The 19,596-nt window shown below is 50.5% G+C and overlaps 1 protein-coding gene and 3 non-coding genes across 8 annotated transcripts in view; all 4 read left to right on the top strand.

Moving 5' to 3' along the window:
* Positions 1–2,399, top strand: part of STAU1 (staufen double-stranded RNA binding protein 1) — a 28,431-nt gene extending 26,032 nt beyond the window's left edge. For 4 of the 5 annotated variants that reach the window (XM_071447089.1, XM_071447092.1, XM_071447090.1 and 1 more), the window contains one exon: positions 590–2,399. In XM_071447089.1, the coding sequence (XP_071303190.1) occupies positions 590–677 (88 nt within the window). In that variant the 3' untranslated portion in view covers positions 678–2,399. The remainder of the gene's footprint in view (positions 1–589) is intronic. The other variant, XM_071447091.1, reaches the window with a different exon arrangement.
* A 3,313-nt stretch (positions 2,400–5,712) lies between these two features.
* On the top strand, positions 5,713–5,797 carry LOC139599660 (small nucleolar SNORD12/SNORD106). The gene has a single exon (XR_011682287.1). It is a non-coding gene; the product is annotated as a small nucleolar SNORD12/SNORD106 (small nucleolar RNA).
* A 781-nt stretch (positions 5,798–6,578) lies between these two features.
* LOC139599659 (small nucleolar SNORD12/SNORD106) lies at positions 6,579–6,669 on the top strand. Its single transcript, XR_011682286.1, has one exon. It is a non-coding gene; the product is annotated as a small nucleolar SNORD12/SNORD106 (small nucleolar RNA).
* An 875-nt stretch (positions 6,670–7,544) lies between these two features.
* Positions 7,545–7,635, top strand: LOC139599658 (small nucleolar SNORD12/SNORD106). The gene has a single exon (XR_011682285.1). It is a non-coding gene; the product is annotated as a small nucleolar SNORD12/SNORD106 (small nucleolar RNA).
* The last annotated feature ends 11,961 nt before the right edge of the window (positions 7,636–19,596 follow it).

Here is a 19,596-nt window from a genome sequence, read left to right as displayed (position 1 = left end):
ATTTGCCAGAAAGGTTGAAATGCCAAGGGCTGTTTGCCTTCCAGCAGGACCAGAGGGAGGGTTGGATGGTCAGTCCTGTCACTGTCAGGTGTCAAAGGCAAAGCGCTGAGCAGGAGTGAGTGGGTGACGTGTGCTGGCTGTGGTGTGACCCCAGCCCTGTGTGACAGCTCTGGGCCCCGGCGGCTCTGGCCTCCCTCAGCTCAGCTGCCCCTTCCCATTTCTCTGTAAGGAGTGTGACTCTGCAGTGGCCTTGGGGTTCCAGGTGCTCCTCTCTCTCTCTTGCAATCTTGTGTGTCACAGGTAAAGGGATATGCAGGGGTCAAAGCTCATTTTCAGCAGAAGCGTGGAGAAGTGCAAATTATTCTCTTGGCTGGGTTTGGGAGGAGAGAAAGTTGAGCCTCTCATTGAGATAATAAGCTCTCAGATTAACAGTGGTGAGATTAACAAAGTGCTAATTGATTAAAAATCAGGGCAGTTATGTGGTAACAAATTGTTAAATGCACATGAAATTATTTGTGTCCAATTTAAAGTATTTTATTTGTGGAAATAGCGTTTTGTCTCCTAAGTAACAGGTGTTTTCTCATTTTAGATGTGTGAAACAAGAAATGGAAAGTGACCCTCTCCTCAAACCGGCGAGCGCAAACCCTTTGGGACAAACACTGGACAGCACTGCCTGAAACAGGCTCTTGACTGAACCCAAACCTGAAAGCACCAGAGAAAATCAAATGCTTCCTCTTAATGTAACCTAACTGTTGGAGTGCTACAGTCTCTACAACCTACTGTAGTGTCTAAATCATAACTGTTGCTTTTTCTTCAAACAGTGATACATTTTTAGTTTCATTATGTTGTTTTGATTGAAATGACACTATACATTTTTCATTTAAAAGTTTCTTAATTGTATCTAGAACCATAGCACAGTTTAGAAACTTTGTCTTCTGAGACTGACATGTTACCTGTGAACTAACTTGGGAAGATCATATCCATGTATGTGGTTATTTTGGTTTTATTGGAATAGCAGCGTTTCACTGGAAACAGGCTGTGTCCCACCATTTTAAAAAGCCCCATATTTTTGCAAACCAACCCTAATTATCTAATGGTTGAATGAATTTAAACACTTTAGGAATTTTAAACTTGGTTTGATCATTTTTGGTTAATTTCTAGTTTTCTTGAGTGTGGGGTAGGGGAACTCGAATGCAACGTGACTTTCAGTGATCTCTGAGCTGTGTTTTAGGGACTGTGTGTTGGTGGCTCACAGCTCACTACAGTACAGGATATGATCTCAATGTAGTGCATATAAAACTGCAGATTGATTTTCCTTGAGTGCTTTATACTGTTTAATTACATCTCCATGTAGGGCTGAAAAAAATTACCTATGTTTATATATAACTGTGTTGCTTTTGATGTTGTGTTCTTGCGCACGGTCGGTGCGCGCTGAGGTTTGCATTGGTCCAGGTACAGCACGATAGCCGCGCGAGTTCAGTACTGCTTCCGTTCATTGTTTACGCTGGAATTTTTTCTCCCCATGGAATGTAAGTAAAACGTAGTGTTTGTCACCAATAAATGGTAATACTAAATTTTTTTGGTTAGTTTATTCCTGTACACCACCACAGGGGCTGCTTTTTTATAGATTTGTAATGCTTGTGCTCTAGTCTGGGCAGTGTGTTGAGCTGTGGAGTAACTTCCAGTGGTTCTCGAGTGCATAGAGAATGTTCTATGTTCTGTGCTGTGCAGGGTGTGCAGACCTGGCAGAGCAAGGGAATGCAAAGTAACGTGGGTACAGTTTGTTATTTGTGCCACAGTGTTAGTGCAGCTGTATTAATGGGAGCTCAAACTGGACTTTAAACTGAAACTTAAAAGTTCGCTTAAACGAGGAACCTGGCACAGCCAGTGGATGGGACTTCCTCGAAGTAGAGACTTTAACTCTGTTTCCTTGTTTGCTTGTAAGCTGAGCCCCAGCCTTGCGTTGCTCAGCGATGCTGGGGGCGGTGCTGCAGAGCAGAGCTTGGCTCCTGCAGCAGCGCTGGCCCCAGCCCTGGCCCCGCAGGCTGACATGCGTCTGTGTCTCGTCCAGTGTGAGCTACGGTCAGTGTTTACCTACCTGTGACCTGCAGGAGCAGTTCCTACACTTGTGTGCAGCGCCCACGGGAACTTCTGCCGCAGAGGGCAGTTCCTGCAGGTGCTGTCTCAGAGCTAAATGTCTTGGCCATTTTATTTGCATCATCCAAAGCAATCGGGCCACAGGAACTGAAGACCAGATTGCATTGAATCACGTTGGGTGTGATCATTATAAGCTAAAAACCCCCAAACATTGTAAAGGTTTTTTTGGTTTTAATTTTTTTTTACATTTGTAGAACTAAAATGCTGTACATTTAAAAATTAAAAGAAACTTGCTAGGCTGAGGCTTTGTATTGCAAATTTTTCCAACTCAGAAACTCCTTACTAAACCATTCCTATTGGAAAGCAGGGAGTGGACTGACAGCGGTGGGCCCAGGTTCTCCCTACCTTCATCTGCTGCACTTGCCTTTTCTCCTCGGATGGGACTAGAGCCTGCTCTTGGGACTCTTCTGCAGCAGTCACTTGTGGCTCATGCTGTGTTTTATAGGAACCTGGATTAAGGCACTTTGGCACAGGGAGCTGTTCAGTGCTGTTAAACACCCTGATCCCCTCTTGGGCCTGTGTAAGCGAAGTGTCTCCTCTCCCAGACCTTGCTGCAATCACAGCCTCCTGGTGGGACACTCCGTGTGGATTCTGGGTAAGCTGACCTGAGCTCTGGATAAAAGTGGGGCTTTTCCTGTTGTCTCCTCTGTGCCTGATGCAGCAAAGGCAGAAGACACAGCTGAAACAGTGTTCTTGTTTCTCCTCAGAACTGCCCCCTCATTGCCCCAGCCTTTTAACCTTGCAGCCATTCTGCACGCAGAGCTGCCCAGGGCAGGGCAGGGAGGGCTGCGCTCACCATCTTCCACTCCTGCTTTCAGAGCCTGAAGGCCTGATTCCCCAAGGAAGAAATATGACCTTGTGATCCATCAGTCTTGGTTTCAGGATTAAGATCTGAAAGAATTTCTGCCAAATTTTTGGGAATATTGGCCTGCAAGATAGCTAAAATGCACCTTTTAATTCTTATAAAAGGGTCTGTAGGAGAGCTGAATGGGAAACAGCCTGGAGCCATAGCAGTAATCCATCCTGTGAATTTTGTGTTTGGGATTTTTCCTATTCTAAAAGAACAGTGTGTGTGATTTGGCAGAAGCTCATGAAGCTGTTTTTCCAGCCCCCATCAGTGTGCTGACTGTTTTATTTTGACTATCACAGTGAAGCTGCTGACCCAACAGTTCAGGGAGATCTTTTAATGGCTTTCTTGATGCCTTTTTTTAAAATAAAGTCTATTTGCTGGAAAATCACAATCTGTATTAGAAATGTCAAGAATATTGTAGGCATCTGGTGCTGGTTTAGGTTATGTTGGTAAAACAGAGGTTTTATCCCTACCGAAGTTTAGATTTCTTCATAGTCAGTTCTGGTTTTAAAAGAACCCTGAACATAAAAATGTAGCAGTTAAGAGGATGGCACATGAAACATTTGTTTAGCAATTCAAGAACAGTTCATCTTTTCCCATCTCCCCTGCCCGGAGAAAAGAATGGTTCAGTGCTGGCACATGGGAGATGCTGACAGAATCCCTGTGAGGGCTGGCAGAGAATACAAATAAATTCTTCGGGGCTGTGGTACTTTAAAAAGAAATAAATGTCTTTCATTTACCCTAACCCTGGGCACGCCTGAGGCTGGGCAGGGCACGGGAGTGTCCCCTGATGTCCTGGGATGGGCTGTGGGGCACCAGGGCTCCCGCTGCACTGCAGGGGAACAAGGAGGAAAACTGGGACTGGAGACTTTTGCTGCCTCTTGAGAATTTCCTGAGTCCAATGAGCCTGAGCTGAAGAACTCATTTAGCTAAAGATATTTTCCACCTGGTTTTGCCAAGGAGAATAAAACCCAAACATAAAATTGAATAAATTTAATACTAAGTTCTGCTGTAGCTGTTGACTATCTCAGACCTCCCCACTTTCCCTTCCTTGCCAAGCTAGGCAGCACAAATCACGTTTAAAGTTCCTTTTGAGTTGTGCATGTGACAGGGGTTTGCGGTGTAACAAGATTAGTTTTCCCTGTAATCCTCTTAAAATGTCCTTCCTTTGATTGTCTTTTCATCTTTTGGTGTTCTGGTACTTGGATTAACAGCATTGAGATTTATTCCACAAGTCCTGTTTGATAAGCTGCTTTCAAAAATTATTTGCCTACAAACACACTTAATTTGGAAAAATCATTTTAACAGGAGCTGAATTAAGCAGTGTGTATTTTACAAACAGAAAAAAAGCAAAGCATGGAGCCATGACAGGATTCTGAGCCAGTCTGGACCAGAGCTTCTTCCTGCAGGACACAGCTCTTCCTCTCCTGCGTTTAGTCCTAGATGCTGTAAAGGCTTCTGGCTTTGTTCCTCTCCCTGCCCGTGCCCCTGCTCCATTTCAAGCCCATCTCTTCCGCTGGTGTTATTCCGGACAGAAGCTGCTGCCTTCCCCGGGCGGGCGCAGTGCGGGCTCGGGCAGCGCTGGTGGCTGCGCACGCCGCTGCCTCGGGGAACGCCTGCAGTGCCAGGGCCGGCGTGGGCACGGCTCCCCCGGGGCCGGGGACTGCGGTCACAGCCCCTTCCCAAGGCGAGTTTTTAGCTATAAAAATCACAACTCACTTGGTGCTTGGGTTACAAACTGGGCTGCTTTCATTCAAGACACATCTTTTGCTTTCTATTTCATTCCTCACGTTAGTCAATGGCAGACGGTTTAACGCAACATAATTTACCTGTCTAAAGCACCTAAAAGCCAAGTACCTGCAGAGAGGGGCAGGTCCTCCGACACAGCCCCGAGCCGAGAGCGGGCGCGCCCACCGCGCTGCGGCGGCTGCGGGCCGGCAGCCATGGGGAGCACGGCCCTGATGGATGTCGGCGCTGCAGCGGCCGTGCCTTTGGACAAGGCAGAGTAGCTCTTAACTGTTGTTTTTTATTTTAGTTTGTAAAAGAAAATTAAGTGTCCAAAGCCACGCTCGGCGGTCCCAAAGGATACCAAACGTACCGATACCCCGAGTTCCGCTGCTCGCCCCGCTCCGCCTGCCCCGGCCGCCTTCACCCGCCCGCAACGCGGCCGGGCCTGGCCATGCGGCGCAGCGCCCGCCCCGCGCGGCACCGCGAAATGGCGGCGCCTCCCGCCCCCTCCCGCGGCTCCGAGCTCGCCACAGCGCGGGGCGGGCACACGGGCGCCCGGCCCCTCGCTGTGAGCCGGCCCCTGCTCCTAATGGAGCAGCGGCGGCTCCGCAGGGCCCCGCCCGGCATGGCGGCGATGGCGGCGCCTCAGCGCGGGCAGCGGGGCGGGCCTGGGGCGGGGCCTACGGAGCCCATAAATTCCCTCACGCGGCTCTCCGCGGCCTCTTGCTCCGCATCGGCCGAGGTGGGTGCAGGTACTGCGGGCGGGGAGCGTTCGGGAGTTCCCTCTGCCCCTTCCCTGGGGGTGGGCTGGGCCTCTGCGGGCGGCCAGAGGCGTCTCTGTGCCCGCCTGTCGGCCGGGGCAGCGCCGCGCCGTGTGACCGCCTCGCTCCCGCTGGGCCCCGGGCCCGTCCGCCAGGGCGCCTGAGCGGGCTCCGGCCGCTCCCCCGCCGAGCTCTGGCGGAGCTCTCTGGGCGCTCGCTGGTGGAGGTGATGACTCTTTCCCCGTCAGAGCGGCAGTGTTGACTATTGCTGTCCAAGCCAAGTCGTGTCTGATGTACCAGCGAAGCGGCCGCGGGCCGGTGCTGACCGTACGCTGCTCCCGGTGCTCACTGTGCTTTGTTTCTCCGTAGGACGGCGGAGCCCAGGGCGCCTGCGGGAGCCCCGTGCCCGGAGCTAGGCCGGCGATGAGGGCACTTCCCCGGCGTGCGCCGGCAGGCCCGAGCCTCTGCCAGGGCCAGGCGGTAAGTCTGCAAAATAGCTGTTCCGAACCGAATTAAAGCCGCACGTATATATATTTGCTCTTTCAAAGGAGTTACTGAGTTACACGGGCCGCGCGTTGCCAGGGTGGTGTCGCTGTAGGTAGCAGGTGTGGGTCCCTCCCGCAGGAGCCCCGCGGCAGCGGCTGCCGGGCCCCGGGACGGGCGGTGCGGGGCGGCTCCGGGCTGCCGGCCCGGGGGCTGTGCGGGCCCTCCCTGCGCCGGCACCGCGCGGTCCCGCTGCTCATGGCCTGGGCAGAACGGCGCCTGCCCGCGGGGAACGGGAGCCCCACGTGGACACCAGGCCTGGGGCTGCAAAAGGCAGTAATAATCTGTTAATCTCTTCCTGGCGCCTCTTTTTCTGTTAAATCACTTGGCTGTCTTGAACTCTGCTCTAGAACACCCATACATTGCTGTTCTCCATTTTGTGGGACTATTTCCCTGTCTTCTGTACTTGTAGAGCATGCAACCAGCCACATTTTGGGGGAGGAATTTACATTAACTCCCTCATTGCCTATAGTTCTGGCAGGGAAGGTGGGTGTGTGGCACAAGTGCTGGGGGTGTGCAGCCGCAGCTCCTAGGGATTTGCTGGTGTAAGTGATGACTAAATTTTTTCCCCATCAGAGCGACAGTGTTGATTACTTGCTGTTCAAGCCAGATCGCGTCTGATGCACCAGCAGGGAATTGTTGCTGTGTCCCACACCCTGGTGTTAACAAATGCCCAAAATATTGAAATCGGGGCCCTGATGCTGATGGTTCCCTTTGGCTTTACCCCCAGGGCACTGAAGGCAAAAGTGGGGAGTTGAGCCTTGGGGAGACCTGAAGTTCAGGCTGCAGCTGACAGTGAAGAAGTGTGTGATGTGGGCAGTTGTCTGGTTTGCTCTCCCATGTCTGAATCTCTAGCAAATAATGGTAAGTCTTTAAAGTAAGTGTGAATCCCATTTAATTAAATTTACAAAGGAGAGGGGGGCGGGGGAAAGGGAAGAAATACCTTTCTGCAAGGGAGTGCTTCCAGTTTATCCCTCCAGACCATACTGATGAGTGTTAGCCTAGGTATTGTAGAAATGAGTACAGGGATTTTCCTCCTGCAGAAGCATTGCTTTGAGGTCCTTTGGGCCTCCTGTTCCATCATGTCCAAAGTGAATAGCAACCAGCAGGCCAGGAAGCTGCAAGCTGCCCCTGTTGAGCTGAGCTGGAACAGCGTGGTGGCTTACAGCTCTGTGCTGTGTGCTTCCCTGCTGCATTGTGTTCAGAGGGCTCAGTTTAGGGCACTGCATGGACATCCCTGGGTGATGGGCAGCCCTGAGCAGCTGCCCCAGTAAGGAGGAGGAGGAGGAGCCACTCTGGCTGAAGCTGTCCCTGTGGGAGGTGCTGCTGGCAGCGCTCTTGTGCCCTGACCCTGGCTGCCAGGTTCAAGGAGTGCAGAGGATTGCCAGTGTGGGCATGGCTCTGCTGCTTCCTCTGCTGTTAGCCCACAGTGCCTGCGGCTCTGCCAGGGATGTGGGAGTGTGGCACAGCTGCTGGGGCTGTGCAGCTGCAGCTCCTAGGGACTTGCTGGTGTAAATGATGACTGAATTTTTTCCCCATCAGAGCGACAGTGTTGATTACTTGCTGTTCAAGCCAGATCCTGTCTGATGCACCAGCAGGGAATTGCTGCTGTGTCCCACACCCTGACAGGGTCTGGTGCTGACAGTTCCCTTTGGCTTTACCCCCAGGGCACTGTGAAGGCAGAAGTGGGGAGTTGAGCCTTGAGACCTGAAGTTCAGGCTGCAGCTGACAATGAAGAGATGTGGGTGAAGACATTGTCTGGTTTGCTCCACCATGTGTGCCCCTTTGTCAGGGGAGAATGGTAAGTCTTTAATTCACCTGTGTTCACTGGGTTTAATAAAGAAAAAGAGAAATAATACCTTTTTCCAAGGAAGTTGCTTCTGCAGTGCCTTGACAAGTTAAAGTCCCTGGAGGTTTGCCAGAGTGGGGATTAATATTGCAGAAGGGGCCCTTGTAAGTGCTAAAACCTAAGTGTCCCTGTTAAAAAAAGTTTCCTACAGGGAAGTTCCTGTTAAAGTTTTTTCCAAAGATCTCAAATTAAGGGCAGAGAGGTCTGATAGATTTCAATTCAACTTCAAGGGCATAAATGTAATGTTTTTGTCTTGTCCTGTTTAAGCATGTTAAAACAAGGTACTTCTTGCAGAGTCTGGGAGCTTTTGTTCTTTATAGTTTTTGGGTTCACTCCCCCCAATGGGAGGTTCTCAATGTCTTGAGAAGTGGATGGAAGTCATGCTTTCAGCAATGTGTCTGTTTGCAAGAGAAGGATTGCTTTTGGTGTTCTTTTTGTTACTTGAAGATAACCTATGTGACATCTGAAAATCTGTCTGTGGTTAGCATTTCACTAATTTTTTTAGAAAATGTGCGTAACAGAACTTCATCAGATCATCAGCTGTTGCCACTGGCTTGCCCAGTTCCAGCCTCATGTTGCTGTTGAGAGCAGCTGCTCTGTCTCCAGGGAGGCTGAGGTCTCCCAAGAGCAGGATTGTGCCCTCTCTCAGCAAAAGGATGCGAGTACTCGGTTCAGGTGGTGGAGCTGGTTGAGCTTGACTGGATGTTTCTCTGGCATCTCTGCCCTGTTAGTTCCTGTCAAGTCCTGCCCTAAAAGCTCCCACAGTGCAGTCTGAGTTCATCCTGTTTAGAGTGCTTGGCAAGGAGGAAACTCCTTCTCTTTAGAGAGCAGCTGTTGTCTAGTGGTGTTTATGGGGGCTGGAGTGCATTTGAAAGCTGTATATTTGCTGTTTGTGCTGGAGTGGATAGACAGAATGTTGTCTGTTCTCTTGACAGGTTGAGATTTACAAAAAGTTGTCCTGGGCCCTGCTGGAGTTTGAGTGTTCTGCTTAAGAAGATGGGTGGTTCTGCTGCTCCCATGCTGCTGCCTGGGATCCTCATTCAAGCCACAGCATTCCCATACCCTGCAATAGCTCTGACCTCTCAAAGCCCTCAGGAGTGATGAATTTGTGTCCTGCCAGCTTAGACAGAGGGTGTTACATTTTCTGTCCCCTGGGTACAAAGCATGTAACTGGAGTGGATTCTGGAACTTGCTGCATGTTTAATGCAGTTGGATGCTTTTGTCTGCAGAGGCTGCATTCCCTGCCTGGCACAGATCATGTCCTGCCATAGCATGCAAGTCAAGGAAGCCTTTCCTGGGAGGATGGATGGCCTTGTGTGTAAGGAGGGGAGTCAGGGCTTGGTTCTCCCCTGGTGTCCAGAAAGCTGCAGTGATGTATCCCTGGCAGCCTGTGAAGTGGGCAAGGCGTGTCTGGGATGCTGCAGCACAGTGTGTTTCTGTACTGTTGGAAGCCTGGTTTTAATAAAATCTTGAGTAATGGGTTGGTTTGGCTGGTAACTGAAATTCTCTTGACCCACATTTAACAGCTCATTCCTGGATCTCCCGGTGGTTTGGGAAGTTGGAGACTCACACAGTGTGCTGCTGTGAGTGGTGCTGGAGCTGCCTGCTGCCTCAAGCCAAGAGCTATCTCATGGCAACAGAGCTCCACATACCCTGGAGCAGGGGTGCTTGGCTGAGGCTGTGGCTGCCGCTGTGCTGCAGGTCTGGGAGAGGTGCAGCCTGCTCATCTGCGTAATTACTCAGTTTCAGTGGTTCTGGGATGGGGCTTGAGGTGTCTTGAGCTGAGAGTGGGCTTTGGCATGTGTGCTTAGTGGGAAACAGCAATGATGGAGAATCGGCTACTATTCAACATTCAAAGCAGTCTTCAATTAAATTGAGTAGAGATTTTTCTTATTCAATTAATGTAAGCAGCCTGATCTCTTAAAACTGCTTACTGGTGAGGGACCAGAACTGCTGCTAATACAATTACTTTCATTAATGTAATGAGCAGACCTACCAGGAGACATTCTGTAGGAGGAGAGAGTGCTTGTCCAGTGGGAGCTGGAGAGACATGCAGCTGAAACGTGTTCTTGGCATGTTCTATTGCCTCTGCAAGAGCAGTCGCTTAGGTCAGGTTTCAAGCTCTGCTGCTATTGCAGGTATGCATCAGGATGAAATTTGAAACTGTTGGTAGGTTACTAACCCACCGTGGTTGGTAAATTACTAATCCTAGGCAACCCCTGAATGCTGCAGGGATGGTTTGGGCAGCCGGGGGGCCGGGGTTTGGGTACCCGGGGCCAGGGTTTGGGCAGCCGGGGGGCCGGGGTTTGGGCACCTGCAGCGGTGCTGCGGCCGCGGGGGGCGCCGTGCCCGGCCCGCAGGGGGCGCTGTGCTGCCGCTGCTGACCCTCAGGGCACCGGCCCGGCCCGGCCCGCGGGCACCCGGAGCCCCCCAGACCCGCCGCGGGGTCCCCAGAGCCCCCCAGACCCGCCGCGGGGTCCCCAGAGCTCCCCAGAGCCCCCCAGACCCGCCGCGGGGTCCCCAGAGCCCCCCAAGCAGCTGTGACAGAACCTCTTGGGGTGTGGGGAGCCGGTACAGACACTGCTTGGGCTGTAGCAGCCATGGGGGACAGACAACCCCCTTATAAAATCTCTTAAAATTCCTTCACGCAATGCAGAGGTGGGTGCTGGGAACATCCAGAGAGTGCTTTGGTAAGAGGTGGGGATGAGGAGGTTTAACTCTGAGTTTTAAAGCAGCCTGACTTTGACTGGCCCTGGCCAGCTCCGGAGTTTGTGCGCTGGACGGTTTGAATGCGGGGATGGAGCTCAGGTGTCTCTGGATCCAGGCTGGCCTGCAGCTGCTCCTGTGCCAGGAGGGCTCCCTGCAGCACAGCCACACTGGGCCTGCTCTGGGGGCTCTGCAGGGCTGGGGCCAGGCCCAGCTCTCCGCTCCATCAGCTGTAGAGAAACAGGCCTTGCTGTTGGGACTTGTGTAACTTTCTAAACTGAAGCCTGGAGTCACTCACTGGGCTGGTATGTTTAAGCAAATGTTTACTTTTCTCAAACAGATCTGTTTCTTGGTGCCATGAGCATTTAGAGAAAAATAGCACAGATTATTTCTCTGTCTGATGTTGCTTTTAATAGAAATTTTCATACATAAGGGAGAGTTTTAACATTTGTATTCCCAAAGACCCAAGCATATTTTGACTGCATGGTGATTATTAAATTCTTTTTAGACCCGTGTGTTAGCTGCTGCATTAGTTTATAGCAAATCACAGCCCATTACTAATTGTTGCTTCTAATGGCTGTGTTACTTCCTCTCTGTTCAGTGATAAGATTATATGACACATCAGCTGTGTTGACAGGCTTGACATTACCATGGACAGCCAGTGAAGCACAATATGAGTTTGTGAGCAGCCAGGGAACATCCAGATTTTGGGACCCCTAGTCTGCTCCAGGCAGTAAGAAGACTTTGTTTTGAAGCAGAGCATTTCTGTCTCATACAGCATCCACTGCTCTAAACAGATGTTCTGCAGCTATAGCTTTTAGACTATTAGACACTTCTGCACTTCTTGGCAGATCCCTTGCGGTGGTGGAGATGTTACTCAGGTCAGTCCTGTGGTTTTCTGCTGATGTGGTCTAGATGTGACTTCTTTTGTCATTCTGATGGGAATGGTGTCATCCAGTTTTGGGAAAAGCAACCAAAGAAAGCTCTTACCTTGTTTATGATGTCCAGCTACTGAACAATAGCTGTGAGCTCTGTAGGCAGCTCTGGTCATTCAGGCAAAGGCCTTCCTTTACTATCCACAGCACAAGTTATCTGACTTGTCAAGAACTTCTGGTGATCCCCACACTGTAGAACGTGTGTTGGGACTCATGGGCTGAGTCCTGCAGGCAGCAGAATAAATGGTGAGCCTACCAGAAGTCCCAGAGAGCTGCACTTGGCTGTCTGCCTGTGTAAACTTGAGATCCCAGGGCAAAGACAGTTCCAAAGAACCTGGAGGAGAAGGTGCAGTTTTTCCCAATTGTTACCATCCTCTGCTTGTATTGCTCTTAAAACTTCTATGGTGACCAACTATTCTTTCCATCAACGAAGAATGCCCCTTTTTATACTACAGTGAACACCCCCTGGTGTTCCCAAGGACATCCCTGCAAGCTGTTCTGCTCCTGAGCCTCTCCCTGTATGACAGACTAGCCACATTTCCTTTCTGTAAAAGCACATTGCTTGGCTCCCCACAGGGCCAGCAGACCCACCCAGACTTGGCAATTTGTCTTGCAAGAAATCTGTTGCTGGGTTGGTGGTCCAGCATGTCTTGGGCTGTGTTTCCTTGGCATCTTTAGAGCCTGTCAGGGGAAAAAAACCCCAAACCCTAAAAAAATCCCCAGGGCTATGTCAAACCAGAACAAGGGAGAGCTGCTTTCACTCTGGGAATGTAAGACAAGAAACAAAGTTTGCTCTCAGGAGCTTGATGGGCGTCTCCTTCTGAGATGCCTGGATGAGATCCAATTTTCCTAGCCACACAAGGCCAGTCAAAATTGCAGTATTTATGTAGACCCATAGCTTTCTAAAGCTAAATTTCATTCAGTCTGTGTATCTCAGAATAAGGTGAAAGCATTCCTTGTAGCTCAGCTGTTGGCAGGGGGCTGTGGAGGAGGGCAGCATGAATGCTGGCCCTGGGAGCTGTGCTCTGTGAGTGCCCCATGAGTGTGCTCTGTCACTGGGTGCTGGACTGGGAGCTGTGCTCTGTTGGTGCCCCATGAGTGTGCTCTGTCACTGGGTGCTGGACTGGGAGCTGTGCTCTGTTGGTGCCCCATGAGTGTGCTCTGTCACTGGGTGCTGGACTGGGAGCTGTGCTCTGTTGGTGCCCCATGAGTGTGCTCTGTCACTGGGTGCTGGACTGGGAGCTGTGCTCTGTGAGTGCCCCATGAGTGTGCTCTGTCACTGGTGCTGGCCCTGGGACGTGTGCTCTGTCACTGGGTGCTGGCCCTGGAGCTGTGCTCTGTCACTGGGTGCTGGACCGGGAGCTGTGCTCTGTGAGTGCCCCATGAGTGTGCTCTGTCACTGGTGCTGGCCCTGGGACGTGTGCTCTGTCACTGGGTGCTGGCCCTGGAGCTGTGCTCTGTGAGTGCCCCATGAGTGTGCTCTGTCACTGGGTGCTGGACTGGGAGCTGTGCTCTGTTGGTGCCCCATGAGTGTGCTCTGTCACTGGGTGCTGGCCCTGGGACGTGTGCTCTGTGAGTGCCCCATGAGTGTGCTCTGTCACTGGGTGCTGGCCCTGGAGCTGTGCTCTGTCACTGGGTGCTGGCCCTGGAGCTGTGCTCTGTCACTGGGTGCTGGACCAGGAGCTGTGCTCTGTTGGTGCCCCTCAGGGAATTGCACAAGAGCTGCGCCCACCTCTGCATTGTGTGAAGGAATCAGCTGAGTAATGCAATCTCCTTGGGAATGTCCTTCCTGCTCGAGATCAAGAACAGGACATGCCTTGGTTAAATGACTTACCCGAGGTCACACAGTGAGGGACTCATTGCCAGAGGCAGGAATTAACACGGTATCTTTAAATTCCAGCTTCCTGGACACCATAGCTACTGATTTCTAGTGCTCTTCTCTTTCCTCTCCCAGTCTTTAGCCTTTATGCCTCTTGCTCACTGAAGGATTCGCCACACGTGTGATTTCCAAGCTGACAATATCTGACCACTGCCAAGAAAATGAGATGCCTGTTCTTTGCTGCAGACATCTAGTGATATACAAAGAAGCTAACGTTCTATTTCTTATCTTTTTGGAACATTTCACCATGTTATGCCCAAGCTGATGCACTGCCAGGTTTCCTCTGTGCCCATGCCTCCAAAATTATACATGCTGAAGGTGTTAACCTGGCCTCTCATGTTATTTTCTGTTTTTCTAGAAACATCTTTGCTGCAGTTTCCCTGAAGTTGGAACACTGTCCATACCCAGTCTTAGTACAATAGCATAATCACTTGGAAAAAAAAAAAAGTCAGTGGGTGGGTTTTATAAATCCCAATTCAATGTTCAGCAAGGTATAACATCTGTTGTGATCAATATTTTAGAGCAAGCCTCTTGGATTAAAAAGTTACAGTAAAGCCCTTTGCTTTGTACTGAATAGCTAAATAATTCACAGGAGTGGCTGTAATCTCTCTAAGCTTCTTGCATTTCAAATCAAGAAGAAAATTCAGGGTAATTCTTTAGAGAGGTAGCACAGCCAGCTGGATCATTGTCCTTAGGAGCTGCTGTACTGGCAGTGAAGCACTTTCTGTTTTTCATGGCTCCTGAGGTATGCTGGAGTCAAATCCAGCAAAAAAAAATTGGTCTCCTCTCTCATCTGTTTTTGATGATAATACATCAATAATCTGGTGGGTAAATGACAGCAGTCAGGGCTGAAAAGTTTTTGGTTTGAGGAGTCCACAGAAAGGGACTGCGGGGTGCGCGGCCAGCGTGGGGCGGCACGGAGGGGCAGGAGCTGAGGGCACAGAGGGGCAGGAGCTGAGGGCACGGAGGGGGCGGGAGATGAGGGCACAGAGGGGGCAGGAGATGAAGGCACAGAGGGGCAGGAGATGAGGGCACAGAGGGGGCAGGAGATGAAGGCACAGAGGGGCAGGAGATGAAGGCACAGAGGGGCAGGAGATGAAGGCACAGAGCGGGCAGGAGCTGAGGGCACGGAGCGGGCAGGAGATGAGGGCACAGAGGGGCAGGAGATGAGGGCACAGAGCGGGCAGGAGATGAAGGCACAGAGGGGGCAGGAGCTGAGGGCACAGAGGGGCAGGAGCTGAGGGCACGGAGGGGCAGGAGATGAAGGCACAGAGGGGCAGGAGATGAAGGCACAGAGCGGGCAGGAGCTGAGGGCACGGAGGGGCAGGAGATGAAGCACAGAGGGGGCAGGAGCTGAGGGCACGGAGGGGCAGGAGATGAAGGCACAGAGGGGCAGGAGATGAAGGCACAGAGGGGCAGGAGATGAAGCACAGAGGGGCAGGAGATGAAGGCACAGAGGGGCAGGAGATGAAGGCACAGAGGGGCAGGAGCTGAGGGCACGGAGGGGCAGGAGATGAAGGCACAGAGGGGCAGGAGATGAAGGCACAGAGGGGCAGGAGATGAAGGCACAGAGGGGCAGGAGATGAAGGCACAGAGGGGCAGGAGATGAAGGCACGGAGGGGCAGGAGCTGAGGGCACGGAGGGCCAGGAGATGAAGGCACAGAGGGGCAGGAGATGAAGGCACAGAGGGGCAGGAGATGAAGCACAGAGGGGCAGGAGATGAAGGCACAGAGCGGGCAGGAGCTGAGGGCACGGAGCGGGCGGGAGCGGCTCCCTGCCTTTCCAGAGGTGCTGGCTGGACAGGGCCACCTGGAATCCTCTCTGTCTCTGTGTGTGTGTGCTCCTCAGTTTCCAAGGAAATCAGGCTGGGAACTGCCAATCTCTTTTTTCCCTGAGAGAATCTTGTCTGACCTTGATGACTTCTTGCAATTCCTCCTTTCTTGAAATGAATGAGAATTTACCAAATATCAAATCAAACAAAAAAGGCCATAAGAAGCCAGATTTAATTATTATTTTTTTAAAGTCTTAATGAAGAATCAACAATGCAAAATAAATTAATCCAAGTGCCTTCTTTTTGTGGCAACAGAACTTTGTGGATACTTCCTGCTCGTGCTTGTGATTCTGTTCCTTCTATTTTCATCCTCCCTGGTCCCATAATTTCATTTGGCCCTCAGTCTTAGAGAGGGTTGATTTTGTGCTGCTGAGGTAATGACAGAACTTAGTAATGTGCTTGTCAAGTCTGTGAGAATAGGGACAAACTGGCCCTTGATTCAGCTTCAAGGAACATCTCTGAGTTGGCCCAAAATGCAATGTAGTCTCCTGGGGCTCTAAATAGGAAGTCAGCTCAGCTGTGCCAGGAGGGCTGACTATAGCCTTGTGCTTTTGACTGGGAAGTACTTGAAATATTTTCCTTGCATTCTGCTTACTAACATTAATACTTTTCTATAAATGAAAATAAAGAAGCCTGGAGATATTCTCCCAATGTCTGTCTGTTTGATTAATCTGTGTAGTGCCATCTCTTTAGCTTCTTAACCTAATTTGTTCCAGACAGGAGCTCTCTGCAGTGTGAGATTGAGGTCATTGTGTTTGTCACACCCGGGTGAGTGGCTGGGGCTGGCTCCAGGAGAGTTTTAATGCTCAGCTCCAACTCTAGTCTGGAACTGGACCCCAAACCCCTCTAATGACCATGCTGAAGGTGTTGCAGGGAGACACCAAGGGGCACTGTGGATCTGTGCTGCAGATGCTGAGGGGTGTGGGGAGCCAGGAGAGCTCTGGGAGCACCTGAAGCCTTTGGCCAGTGCAGTAGGGATTTGAGAGCAAGGCTTTGTACAGGCTGTCTGTGAATTAAGGACTCACAGGGGTTGATATCATCCCAGAGGAGGAAGATTTTAAGGAAAAAACCAAAAGCTCTTGTATTTCACTGTGCAACATAACCTGTCACTAATCTGTGGCCGGCTCAGGAACACTTGCTGGTGTGTGGGTAGAGGGGTGTGAGCCCTGGAGGTGGGTTGGGAATAAATCACTGGAGCATGTCGTTTTGGTTTCTGCAGGGAGGATCTCTGTCCAGCTCAGAGCCAGTGTCATTTCTTAGTGGTCTGTAATGAGAGTAGCATTTTGTCACTGGAAAGTTTTCTTTGTCCTGCAGAAGCCCCTTATTGAGCCATCGGCTCCTAAAGAAGGCAGGTGGGTATTTCAGAATGGAAGCAGCTATTGGAAAAGTTTTTCATTTTCAAAATCTACCCAAACTGTTGATCATGGGAAACCCTGCTTTTACCACATTCTTTCAGAACTGAGTACTGAAGCTACAAAGGATGCAGTTTTGTGTAGCAGTTTTTAAAAAACTAGTCTTCCACACGGGTTTTCTTTGCTGCTGCCTCATCCCTGAGAGTTGATAACAAATGGTCTTATCAGGAGCTGCTGTTGGTGGCATGGTAGGACTGCCAGGCCTTTCCTTCTTTCACCGTGGCCTGAAGATGCAGGAGTATGAAAGATTTAGCCCCCAAGGGACCCTCCCAGCAGCTGTGTTTCTGCACAGGCTGTCACTTGATGACACAAAACATTGCAAATCTCTGCATCAGCACATCCTAAAAAGGGCAGTGCAGTGTGCTGGCTTCACCTCCACACCTTGTGTGGCTGTACAAACAGATCCTGTTGGTAAATTCCTGGGGGAGGTGTGTGAGAGAGAGCAGGAGCGAGCCTTTCGAGTAGAAGGCAATGGAGTTGTCAGATCTCTTTCCCTGCAAATGAAAATCAGCCGATGGTGTTGACACAGACTGGGTCCTGCCTGTTTCCCTTTAGGAGTTTTATCACCACTCATCATTATGATCTCCATAATTTCTCCTACCTGGGTTTTGGGAAAAGTGAAACTTGGGAAACCCGAAGCAAAGCGCTGCTGGGAAATGTCTTTGTGCCGGGAGCAAGCCGGGCAGCCCCGCCGGGAGAGGCTGAGCCGCTCCCAGGCAGCGCAGGGAGCCCCGGCCGCTGGGCAGCGGCAGCAGCAGCGAAGCAGGAGCGGGGCCATCCCCAGGGCCCGGCGCTGCCAGGGTGCAGCACTGCCCCGGTGCCGGGGCTGCGCCCGCCTGGCCCCGCACACACAGCGAAACCCGCACGGCACCCCCGCCGGACCCAGGCAAAAGCAGAATTAAACTCAGCTGATGTTCCTACACCTGCTCCTGCTCTCCAGCTGAGGATCTCAATCTTTAATGATGGAAAGTCAAGCAAAAAGTCCAGATCCTTTTACAGCCTGCTGAAGAACCCATGTGATTTTCTTTTGTAGAGAAATCTTTCACTGACGTGGGATGGAGAGAGAGAGAGGCCATGGGGGAATTGTGTTTTTCCTCACCCTAACCCTGCAATGTCCAGCCTGGGACTAAGCAGCTTTCTTCTGCATTTGAAACAGGTGGTGTTTACCATTTTTTACATGGTATCTTCATAGGCCCGTCAGCTCCCTGAGTGTCCTGGTATGCGGGATTGCATTCATCTGAAGAATGAGGATCTGCTTCCTTCCATCAGGAAAGAGCCCTGGCACATTTAGAAACAAAAGATAAAATATGCCCAGAAATGGAGCCAAAGGTAAAGAAAAAGAACAACAAAAAATTTAATTTTCTTAAAGAGCTGTGTTGTTCGAATGACAAACTGTTCCTTCTGCGAGTTGAGCATATTCTGTTAGCAATACTTCTCCATAACTGAGACTATTCTGTTATCTCTAGCTTTCCAAATATTTTTTGTCCTTTATTCTTAATTTTGAATATTTTGAGTCTTTAAGTATTAAGATCACTGACTCTGTCTTCTTTTTTTTCCTTTTTTTTCTTTTTCTTTTTCTGTTTTTTTGTTTGTTTGTTTGTTTGTTTGTTTGGGGTTTTTTTTGGTGTTTTTTTTTGTGTTTTTTTTTTTAATTTTTTTTTGGTTTGGGTTTTTTTTTGTTTTGTTTTTTTTTTTAAAGAACACTCGTCCCCCCAAAAGGTTTGAGTAGCAAATGTTCATTATTGCTACCTGGCCTTATCTGAAAATGTCAATAATTTGGTATCAGGTTCAGCACTCTGATGTCTCACAAGCAGTGCCAGCTGCAGCAGGTGGCAAGGCTGGGACTCTGCTGCCCTGTTCAGCTCCTGGCCTCCTACAAACTGCAGCTCTTCTCTGTTTCACCTTCTCAGCTGTCCAACCTCACCATTTCTCGGGTGCAGGGCCCCTCAGGAAGATGCTCTGGATGCTCATCCTGTCCTGCATCTGCGTGCAGCGAGCAGCTCCTCCAGCCTCTCCCCTGATCTCATTAAAGCTCTGGTTTTAGCAGTTGGGGATTTGTACATTTTTTTTGTTGGTGTTGCTGCTGTGCTGGTTTTCTGCATCACCACTCATTCTTATAATTAAAGTGACAGCTCTTGAACTAGTGTGTCAAAACAGCATGATTTAGTCAGAAAAGTACTGGGAAGATCATCTCTAATCAGACAACAGTGATTCATGTTTAACTAGGTGCAGGCAAACCCTGGATCCTGCTGGTGCCTGGAGGAGCCTCCCCAAGGACAGGGTGTTGGCAGCAGCTGCACACCTGGGCCCCACTGCTGGGGCTTATGGTGGAAACTTTCAACATGGTTTGTGCTTGTGTCAGGGCTGCAGCTGACAGCTCTGAACCTTAGCAAAGCTTTTCAGACTGATTTTCTAGAAGTTGTAAGGAAAATACCAAAAAAAGAAATGTAAAGGAAATTATTTTGATTTGAAAATCAATTGCTATTTCCCATTTGGCTGGAAATTCCTTGTTTCCAGAAGTCCAAGCTCTTTGTTCCCTGGTCTCTTGGCATCACAAACCAGATATGCCAATCCTGAAGGAATCTCAGTGCAGAAAAGTGAAGTGTGGGTGATGTTTGTTTGCAGCCACTGGAATGTGCATCTCCCCTTGGCGTGTGGGGCAGGAGGGGCACAGGGCTGGGCGAGCATCCCGAGAGCTTCTGACTCTGCTTGCTCCTACTCCCAGCCTCAATCCTGGCCCAGTTCTCACCCTTCCTCCTGCTCTTTCTGCTCTGTGCTCTGCTGGCTGCAGCCCCCAGGGCTGTGGATACCCAGTACATGCACATCTATCTGTGTGTCATTGCTGTTTGTGTAAATGCCCCGTGGCCCCATGACAGCTGCACATGGGGAGGCCTTTGAATCAGTCCTGATTACAATGGCTGCTCTCCAGCATCCTGCTCTGTAGG

Source organism: Agelaius tricolor, unplaced genomic scaffold, assembly GCF_023055355.1.
Source record: "Agelaius tricolor isolate 1412-34295 unplaced genomic scaffold, bAgeTri1.0.p SCAF_23, whole genome shotgun sequence".
NCBI classification, from domain to species: Eukaryota; Metazoa; Chordata; class Aves; order Passeriformes; family Icteridae; genus Agelaius; species Agelaius tricolor.
Note: the sequence above shows the minus strand (reverse complement) of the source record. Positions and strands in the feature narration are given on the sequence as shown.